This window comes from Primulina tabacum, chromosome 17 (assembly GCF_025594145.1).
Source record: "Primulina tabacum isolate GXHZ01 chromosome 17, ASM2559414v2, whole genome shotgun sequence".
Classification (NCBI taxonomy): Eukaryota; Viridiplantae; Streptophyta; class Magnoliopsida; order Lamiales; family Gesneriaceae; genus Primulina; species Primulina tabacum.
The window spans coordinates 9,650,934-9,661,658 of NC_134566.1; the positions used below are offsets into that span (position 1 = coordinate 9,650,934).

At 32.8% G+C, this 10,725-nt stretch overlaps 1 protein-coding gene across 4 annotated transcripts; it reads right to left on the minus strand.

Annotated features, from left to right (window-relative positions):
• Positions 1-4,223: 4,223 nt before the first annotated feature.
• Positions 4,224-7,423, minus strand: LOC142531964 (NAC domain-containing protein 7-like). 4 transcript variants are annotated; one of them, XM_075638249.1, is made up of 4 exons: positions 7,037-7,423; positions 5,757-5,939; positions 5,337-5,608; positions 4,224-5,122 (listed from the first exon to the last, which is right to left on the minus strand). In XM_075638249.1, exons 2-4 carry the CDS (start codon positions 5,914-5,916, stop codon positions 4,514-4,516), a joined length of 1,041 nt encoding a protein of 346 aa, XP_075494364.1. In that variant the 5' UTR covers positions 5,917-5,939; positions 7,037-7,423; the 3' UTR covers positions 4,224-4,513. The 4 variants fall into 4 exon arrangements, with proteins under 4 accessions (XP_075494364.1, XP_075494365.1, XP_075494363.1 ...); XM_075638250.1 differs by having other exon boundaries at positions 4,225-5,118; positions 5,333-5,608; positions 7,081-7,423; XM_075638248.1 differs by having other exon boundaries at positions 4,225-5,118; positions 5,333-5,608.
• Between the last annotated feature and the right edge of the window lie 3,302 nt (positions 7,424-10,725).

Here is a 10,725-nt window from a genome sequence, read left to right on the forward strand (position 1 = left end):
TAGTCATCTTAGTATGTTCGTTTAATGGGTACAATTTAGATCCCTTTGAGGAGTTCAGAACGATAGTCAAATCTCCTTGCAATTTAAGCCGTGAAAGTTTACAATTTTAATTTTTTTTTTTCATTTGGGTGTTCACTAATTAAATCTTTCGTTTGATAAAGAAATATTATTTGAGTCGGCCTTTGATTTCGCTGCCAAAACACGTGGGAATGAGTAAGGAGGAACTAAAGAAGGAAAACCAGTACAACACTAAGGAAGATGCAAGCAAGAGAATGGGAGCAAGAAACACACAAACCGCTCGATTTAAAAATCGAAAACCGAATAACCCGGAGCGATAAAAATGAATGAAACAAAGTACACGAGAACAACATCTGGAGACGAAAGCAGAAGTTGGCTTAGGCTTTCGACCGCGAGCCATGACTGTAAACAAAAGGCAAGCGTGCAGCGTGATGGAGTGAGGACCGACAACAAGAAGTTACATGCAGCCAAGGAACAAAATGCATTTGTGTATGAGGTGCAGGGAAGAAGCGGGAGGCAAATACACAGTCAACACGACGATAAGGGAGTCAACACTGAAACACAAATATTAATTATTGATTAATAGTGAAACAGTAGGAAGAAAAGAAGGCTCTTGTAGTGAAGGGCAGCCAACAAGTCGGATAAATAAATAATAATTAATATTAATAATTAATAATACTTGAAGTGCTGTAATATTAATAATTAATAAGGGCGATGAGGTTAAAGTGCTGGAATATTAATAATTAATAAGGGCATAGATAGATAGATATAGATATAGATATATCTATCAGAGACCCAACTTGCAAAGTTTTTTTTACAAGTATTTGGTTGACTGTAAGCGATGAGGATGACACACAATGCAAGCCACCCGACGAGAGACAATCAATCAGTGACTGAAGAATGTGCTGCCTCCATATTGGCTGGCAGCGCTGCTTTTATGAAAAGTTCATATATTATTGAAGCATGGTTTGCGAAAATTTGGAAAATATTTTCATAACGTTTTAAAATAAAAAGAATAATTACTTTGCTTTGTTTTTTATTCTTTATAAATTTATATTTAGTCTATTTCACTTTCTCTTATATATTGTAATTTAATTATTTTTTTATTGAACGTTAGGAAAACTTGTATTATTATATTACACATTGTACCCAAAAAATACTTAAAATTAAAAAAATAATGAAAACCCAAATACCAGGGCAAAGACTTGTGTGAGACGGTCTCACAGGTCGTATTTTGTGATAATGATCTCTTATTTGGGTCATACAAGAAAAAATATTACTTTTTATTGTGAATATCGGTAGGATTGACTCGTCTCACAGATAAATATTCGTGGGATCGTCTCAGAAGATACCTACTCGATATCCAATTGAAAATTTGTAGGTACATCACTCTTGATTGTGATTTTATAAATTGATACTGTAGCTATTTGAGTTTTTTTTTTTTTCCGAGCTCTAGTCATATTGAATGAAAAATAAATAGTTTCCGAATTACTATCCGACAAAAGAATTGTTTATCGGCCTCTCTTAAAAAGAAATAGAGGTTTCTGAGTTTATTTCACACTTGCAAAAAACAGACCATGTTCAAATGATCATATCTAGAAAATAGAAATTAAAAAATACTAAGTTAAAGGAATATTATTATTACAAAGGTAATTTCGAGATTGAAAAAAGTCACATGGACAACTAAACTCTCAAAATCTAACACTAAATCGATCAATTTTCTTTTTCTAATTGTAATCTAAACCTCAATTTATTTCTTTTTTCAAGCCTCACATCGGCAGAAAAAATGTAATTCAAAGGGATCCTAAATTATAGCCTTATTTTTTTCACATAAGATCATTTCATGTATCGTTATACTCGGCTTGGTAGATGTTACTCATATGAGTAATGTTATCATCCAGTCAGCACATGACACGTGTGCTGAGTGACGAATCGTGATCACTTATCCATATGTCATGATGAATGAGTGGTCATGATTTATCCACTCAACACACGTATCATATGCTGAGTGGATAAGAGCACTGTCCATGTGGGTTGCATGAACAAAACCTTTGTACTCCCTATTGTAAAACCATTGAAATTTTCCCGTTCCCACAAAATTATTAGGCTCCAATTATGCATCATGCTTAAGATATATTGACCTCTACAAGAAGAAACTCGATGATTTAAAAGATAAGCCTGCTGCAGGCCTGTCCAAAGGACCATGTTCAAATTATATATATATTTATATATATAAATATATATATATAAAACTGGTGCTGGAACATTAATTATAGCGACGTAACATGAAATTTTTCACGCTGTTAATGATGTTAACTAACTTCCTTTGCAAACAAACATTATCAATTTTTGCAAGACCATCGTTCCCATCTCCTCAGATCATATGTATATCTTGCATGCGCAGCAGCTCATGATTCTATATATTTCAGCCAGTACTCCACACATACTCTCGAGCATGATCGAACAAGCATATATGTATAGTCGTCGTTTCGTTCTATCAAAAATAAAAGTTTTGATTATCTTAAAACTATAGATTAAATCGTCATTCGCATTGATCAAATTACGATCATGTCTCCCCTCCTCTTTCTGTATATATATAAGCATTTATACATATACTTTTGACCTCAAGCCTACATGACTCGAAACTCGGATTGACTTGAAAAAGCTAATTCCCTTTATTTCCTAGGATACTAAATTCATGCATCTTTTCCCAAAGATGAAGGTCGACGAGTTGAAGTGGGATTATATCACTCATTCAATAATGAGTATATATATCCATTATACATTTCATGAGTTTTACAGTTTCTTGAAAGGGACTGCAGAGCTTAATCCCTTGTATATATCACAGAAACTCGGGGCCGGTTCGAGAACAAGACTCTTGCAATAGTTTCTTGGTATTGCTGTTTAGTACTTCATCAAAGGTATAGATTTTCTCCCTAGTTTTTGAACTTCACGTGTCGAAACATTGTTCATCAGAGCCTGGATTGTGTATCCGCTCCCATCTGACTCCATCACTATATATGTCAAAATGTGTGCTGAAGGATGCAATGAATCAACCGATTTTATGCATATATGCATTTTGAATCATTTTTTATATATATAAATATCCACTAAAACATCGATGATTACATTGTATATGAGCAAGAAACTGCGCTTTGCCTTCGGAAATGTTTTCTTGTTTAAGGTTTTTAACTTTCCATATTCTTTTGCAATATGGAATTTCCAACTCTCTCAAAGGTTAAAACCTAACCAGCAGATTTTGAGAACATTAATGATTGTGTACGAAAGCATGGCTAGTAAGAGTATAGGGTCAGAATTCAGATCGCTACCTTTAGATTGATATTCTTCTAAGTTTCATATGTAATTAGTGTATAAAAATGTATGTTTCATCATATGCATCCACCAATTTTTAATTTATACTAAGATATCAGTCGTTTATTTACTAGCAAATTTCTTCGTGCTCTTTATAAGTCTAATTTCAGCTATTATACCGTAGCCGTTGGACCATTTTTATCCTTCTTTATTTCAAATTTCGTGGCTTTGGCTACTACAAGTTTACTTGCATGTAAAGTAGAAGAAACCCAGTTTGCGTAAAGGTGTTTGTTACCTATTGTTTGTGCTTACTTCCAAGAATTGAAATAAATAATTGCATGAGGCTAGCCTTCGAAGTAAAGTTATTAAATGGACCGCAAAACAAGAAGGGAAATTATATATATTCCTTCACTTGAGATCGCTTAAATCTCAATGTAGCATGCCACCCCGAAATCATCTTTTTACAGGATAATTATTATCTGTAGATAATATACGAGACACCATCAATGTTTCAAAACTTTATTGTATATTTCTCTGTATCGATGGAATATTCGCTGTATATATTAAATATATGGAATCATACGAATGGAACAAATAACTAAAAATCAACAAATGTGAGAAATCTGTATTGAGAGACTAATGAGCGCGCGCTACGTGCGCACACACATATATACAAGAATGTACTTAAACATGATCACTCAAATTTCTGAAATAATCGATATAACTGAAATTTTAACTTCATTAGCTATATGGGTTAATGAAGATCACTTGTTTTCTTCTATTTAACCGAAGTTTTGCCTTTTAATTACTTGAATATAATATGACAAAAACTTGAGGGAAATTACAAATACATTCATTATAGCAGTACTAATTAATTTTTCAATACAAATGCATATCGTAGATCTAGAAGTAACCACGGGTTAACAACATAGATATCACTGTGGTTATCATCAGATCACTGCATAGATAACATATATCTTACAATTAATAAGATCGCGTCTTAAATAATATACTATATATATGGTGTATTCAGAGACTCAATATTAGTTAGGTTGTAGATATAATATTAATAATAAATTCAGTTTTTATTATTTACAAAAAACTTATAATAATAATAATGATGATGATGATGGTGATAATTCTTCATCCATTTGCATATCCACATATAGTAAACTTGCATCTCTTAAGCAGATCTATTCACTTTCCACAGATCAATCTGGCAGCTTGACGATGTAGAGTTCGAAGCGTTATCCAATGCCATTTCTTGCTTCTCCATGTTCCTAGCAGTCATGTTGGAATCTTCAATGAGCGGGAACGTTTCGTTATCTTTAGAAATTTCTTCTTGGCTAAGTTGGTATGCCACAAATTTGTCAAGAACCCTCCAGTCTGTAACCTGATCACTCGAATGTTCACCATTATTTTTAAACATTGAGTGAAAATTTTGATCAATAAGATGTATTTGTTCTTGATTAAGCCCCGAAGAGTGCAAAAAATTGCTGCCGATGTTCATGTTCAAGCCTGGAAAAGAAGCCACTTTCGGACTTTCTAAAAGAGGAAGCTGGAGGAAATGATCTGGTGTGATTCCATACTGCAAATCGAGCTCTTTCTTACAAGAATTGTAATTAGGGTACGGATATTCGAGATTTGAATGAGAATGCTGGTTTGGGGAGTCCACATCCTGCATGAATGCAACTTGATCATCGTACCAGATAGGTGAATCGTACTCCCCCATGAGTTTTCGAACTGTTGCTAATCGTTTCTTGAAAACCCTACAAACAACCCATCCTTCTTCCTGTATAATGATCAGAATTATACGACTGTATTAGATTATGTCACCATATGTATATTTTTTTCACATAAACTGTGTAAAATTCTGTATTTTGTATCAATGATTACGCTGATTTTTTGATAAAGTATGATCATGAAAACCCTAATTTCCTGTGGTATTTCGAGAGGGAAAAAAATTTCTTTTATCCATGTATTTGCATAAATATTAGTTTACTTGCCTGAGGGATTCCATTTTCGTCGGTCTCCAGACGATATTCGTGCATGATCCAATCCGATTTTTGACCATTAGGGGCTCTTCCCTGGTAGAAGACCAAGGTTTTTCTCATACCAATTAAGTCCTGCTTCGAATAAATCGCCTTGTCTCTTCCAGTTGCCTTCCAGAACCCAGCTGCAGTGGCTCTATTCGTGCGCGTTCCGGTTGGATATTTCTTATCTTTGTGGCTGAAAAAGTACCATTCATTTTGCTCTCCTGTTCCTATTCTGCATAGCTCTAACGAAAAATCAACTAATGGTGTTAGGTTTATTTTCTTTGTTCCACTACTGTACTTAATAATATTATATCATTTCATAGACATGCTCTTTATAATCATTTTGAAACTTAATGACATATGAACTATCTCAAATTTACACTGTATTACCTTGAAGATCCCAAGGCTCAATTTTGTAAAGATCGACATCTTTGACTACATCCAAATCGATTCGTCTTGAATTAACCTTTCTCCTTAGATAATAATCAACAAGTTCTTCGTCGGTAGGATGGAACCGGAAACCAGGAGGAACATGTGAAAAAGTATTCATTATTTCTTGGATTTTTCTGAGACCTGGTATTCAAATTTATAGCTAGTTTTAGCTGATCTTAGCCCATGCCTAGATGTTTAACTATAACATCGACATTCACATAGTCTAATTCCCGTTTCTGATCTTATGTAACTTTTCATTAAGCAGTGTTACGAAATTTGAACATAACGGATACCAGTTGTTTAATCTTCAAAAAATAGAGAGATGGAATGCAATATCATATAATTGTGCACGCGCGTGCATGTGTACACAATGGTGTGTGCATATATATATATAGCTTTAATCTCCCCCACATGACATTTTCTAGCATGCACATATTCAATTAATTCCAATATAAAAAAACCTCAAAACATAATAAGTGAAGGTGCCGAGCATGCAAGTAATCATGGTAAACACAATCACATGTTTCTTTATGGTTGGGTCTAAAATTCTTCCAAACATTGATAATATCCATCCATTCACTAGCAGTACTTAGCATGGTATAGCCTACTAAAACGAGAAATCCAAGCCATATATACGTTTTTCGTTATCCCTTCAAGAAAGAAATTATCCATGCATTATATGAACAAAAATCATGAATTCACTCGATTGATGGAAATCATGCATGTGGAATATAGTGCTAAGGTTATTATTATGCGTAGAAATAGAAATTCGACATGTGATAATAACTTTTTTTGCATGAAACTTAACTTATCATCACTTCTTTAGGTCACTTTTTACATCCTCGGCTACAAAATTATATCCATAAAAAGAATTGCAAGAATGAAGAGAAGAAAATTAAAGTTAGGGAGAAAAGCGAAAATGAAGCTTGAGTTTGAAGTAAATATATAGATCGATCAGTTTTGGTATAAATTCTTAACGAAGAAAAAGGTAATTGTAAAAAACAAGGTGTTGATCATATCACGAGGTGTATACTCTAGAAATTAATTATCTTCGATGGATCGTAAAAATCTTGATCAGACGCATATCGTTTAACATCGATCAGCTTTAGATTATGGATCGATCCTATATAAATTTACAACTTTAGCAAAAGAAATTATACTAAGTACACTATTTAAAGTCTATGATGAGCAAAAAGAAAACATTCTCCTACATAAAGAACTGAAAAGAAAACTCAAACCTTAAAGTTTTCAAAATCCAGTGTGACAGAACTGAACAACTCACCACTCGATCCGATCCACCCCAAGCAGAAAGTTTCTCATACAAAACCCTTATAAACTACTAAACTAAGCAACCTTTTTCCCAAATCCAAAGAAAAATGTTCCGAAGCTATAGGAATATATATGATATAGAAAGGCAAGACAACAAGAAGACATGAAAAGACAACAGATGCTTTCCTCGCGCATCGAAGAACTGCACGTATAGTTGCCTTCTTGCTGTCCCGGCCTGGACGGCTCGATCCAAGGGAACGGGTGCAGTTCTCGTGCGAATGAATGAAGAAAGGAAGGAAACAAATATCCCAAGTGGGTGAGCCAGGGAAGAATGGAAAAACAAATGGGATTCGTATATATAAGGGAAAAAATCAGCAACAAATTCTGCAAAGGAAGAAGGAAAAATGGGAAACCCTAAATGATGATTACTTTACCTAATAGATTTCTTGTTTTTTCGATTATTATTAAAACTCACTATCAGCAGTGAGCAGAATTGTGGGGAAAGCTTGAAGGGTGAGAGAGAAAAGGTGGCGCAAAATTGGCAGAGAGAGAGCGCGCGTGCGGGCTCCTCCGCCAACTGCCATTGATGGAGACCTCTTTATAATATTTTAAGGGTTTCGTCAAAGACAATATATATCAAGGTGTTTTCATTTTAAACATCTATAAATTTTATGCACTTGTATGTAGAAAATATTTTGTTGTTACATTTATATCTTTGACATCATTAATCAATATTTATATTTTAGGGCGGTTTTAACTCTATGATAAATTTTAGATAGAGGGAAAGATGTAGGTAAAGTTAGGTTTCATTTTTAATGTCTTTTGAAAAGTTTGGAGGTGGTCATTGAGACTCTTGTTTTTCCTTCTTCAAGTCTTCATATGCCAAGTATTTGGATGGCTAATCGCTCTTGATGTTCTTGTTGCTCTTCGTAGAGTTGAGCTCTAAGGTCCGTCATCGCAATCTCGTGTTTACTGAGGGCGAGTTCACGCATACATTGGGGTATTTCATCACTAGTACGTTGAGTCATTTCCTGATATAAAACAAATGAAAAGACTTAAGGGGAAATGTCGCAGAACATATCTTAATATAAGTCATGGCATGAGACAAACAAAATTCGAAACAAGATATCAAAACATACCAAAACAAGGCACTGATATTCATCTATTTATCCATGGTATACTAATGAGTCTCTATTTGTTACTTCTATAAGAGGACGAGTCTATGTATCAGTTATTATAACCCACCACATTAGGGCTTTATATTATCATGTTCTAAAAATTTCGTTACCACTTTCAACTCAATCATAACAGTACATTTTCAAGAATTCATAGCATAACAGAGGAATCATGCGGAACGAAACATATACAAATCAAATGACGTTAAACGAGTATGTATGATATGATTGAGTTATCAAAAACATGACCATCATTATTTTAAAACACAAATATATAAGATCACTTACCTTACTATTATCTTCAAAACAGATATATAAGCTCAATAACATGATTATTATCTTCAATAACGAGGGAAGAACAAACTAAAAAATCGAACACGAAAGCTGTTGAATTGCGTCGAACTTGTATGTTTGCAAAGTTTCGAGATGGCCAAAACTTGTCTTCAAGATACCGCTGAAATATCATAATTCCCTCAGCATTTTTCGTTTTAAATATAACCCACTTTGATACTCGAAAATTGCAGGAATTTGATGAGGCTTTAGTTGTGTTTCCCGCAACCTTTGACCACTATTTTTAGGTGAAAATGATGATTAGCTGCAAACCAGTTGCATGTGTCCCATTTAAATTTTTGAATTTTAAGGCTGTATGCTTGTATTTTTTCGATTGTGGTGCTACTAAACAATGGGTCAAATGATCTTTAATCCTCTTTTATTGTAGTGTTACAACTTGACCAATTCAATGTAGAATAATGGTGATTAAATAGAAAGGATGGCAATGCAACTCCTTAGTTTTGCCTTTTGCTATTATTGAATAAATTGATAAATGTCCTAGTCATGTGTTGCAACACCACTAATAACATCTCGTCTAACTTGGTTGAATTCAAGGAAATACATGTCTTTAACTCAGGGAGAGTTCTACTGATAAATATTTTTTTAATGTTTTGTCTAGAAAGATAAAAAATGGGAGATTGAAAGAAAAAAATGCCTCAACATAATTTAAGAATTTATTATTAAATTATCTATTCTTTTTTTACATGAGTTTAGATTTTCTAAATTAATATTGTTTATGATAAGATTTATATTATCTCTATATATTATTTTTTATTTAAAAGAGTTTATTTTCTAATGAAATTCTAGCTTTCATGTTTTGTATGCATCTATTCAAGGAATAATCTCTATGTTATATATATATATATATATATATATATATATATATATATATGAAGAATACAGGTCGCAGATGAAGACTTTTTGACGACGAGAGGAAGATAGAGTAAAAAAGAACGAAGAACACTTGTGGTGCTCATCACTGTTTTTGCTATGTTGTTGTGGAGTGTTCAAGAAGCTTAACCACATACTACTTGAATTGTTGGTTGAGAGTTATTCGTTGAACAAAATTTTGGCTTCACAGAGTTTGCATTCATAGGTTTTTGATTATTTTAATTATAGATATTTGGATGCATTTTGCTTCCTTGTTTGATTAAGGGAATTAAAGTTTTTGGTTTTTGGTTATTCTCTAGTATCGTTTTTGTGTAAACTTAAAATATTTTTGGTGAATCTTTTGTCTGAGGCACCGTATAACTGTGTTCACTTGTGCATATTTTTTTGCATCTTGATTTATTTACGTAAAGTTTTATATGTTGAATTAGTTTGTTGCATGTTGTGTTAGATATTATAACACCGTGCACAACATTTATCTCTGAAACACACAGTCCCTCTATTACACAGTACTTTTATGCTAGACAATCACATTTCATCATTAATTTTTTTAAGGGAAAATATCATTAATTTCATATAATGGGGTTATGTCCTCTGGATTTTACAAATGGGGTTACATGCCATTTGCCCCAAAAAATTTAAAAAAATTAACTTTTTTGGTAACAAATTGTCACATTTTAGGTTTTGATCTATTTAGTATTCAAAGTTTAGTTTGATACGGTAAACTCGATTTTTTTTTTCGAAATTGAAAAATTTATTGACTAAAAAAAGTCATTTTTCCCAAAATATTATCATAAAAATCATGCAAATATTAGATATTCATTTACGATTATTTATTTATTTAATAAGAATAGCTTTATTTGTTTCCGCTAGTTTTCACAAGTTACAGTGAGTGACTCAATTGAAGTCTTCCATCCAAAAGGTGAAAAGATCAAGTGCCTATGGGCCCTTTGTTCTTTTGATAATCCAACAAAAATCCCCCAGAGGAAAAAAAAACAGACATATAAATATCCTTCTGATTTTAATTTTATTGTGAAATCCTACTAAACGGATTGGGATATTTTTGAAATACTTAAAATCACAAAAAAAAAAAAAAAACCAATTACTCCAATTATATATATATTGTTGTGAAAAAGTAAAAATTTATGGTAAAAAGTAAAAATCTCAAACTCTCAAAATTTACCAAACTACACACTTTATAATATTTTTCTCTCTACTCAATTGTGATTTTCTTCACAAATGAGAGATCTATTTATAGGAAATCT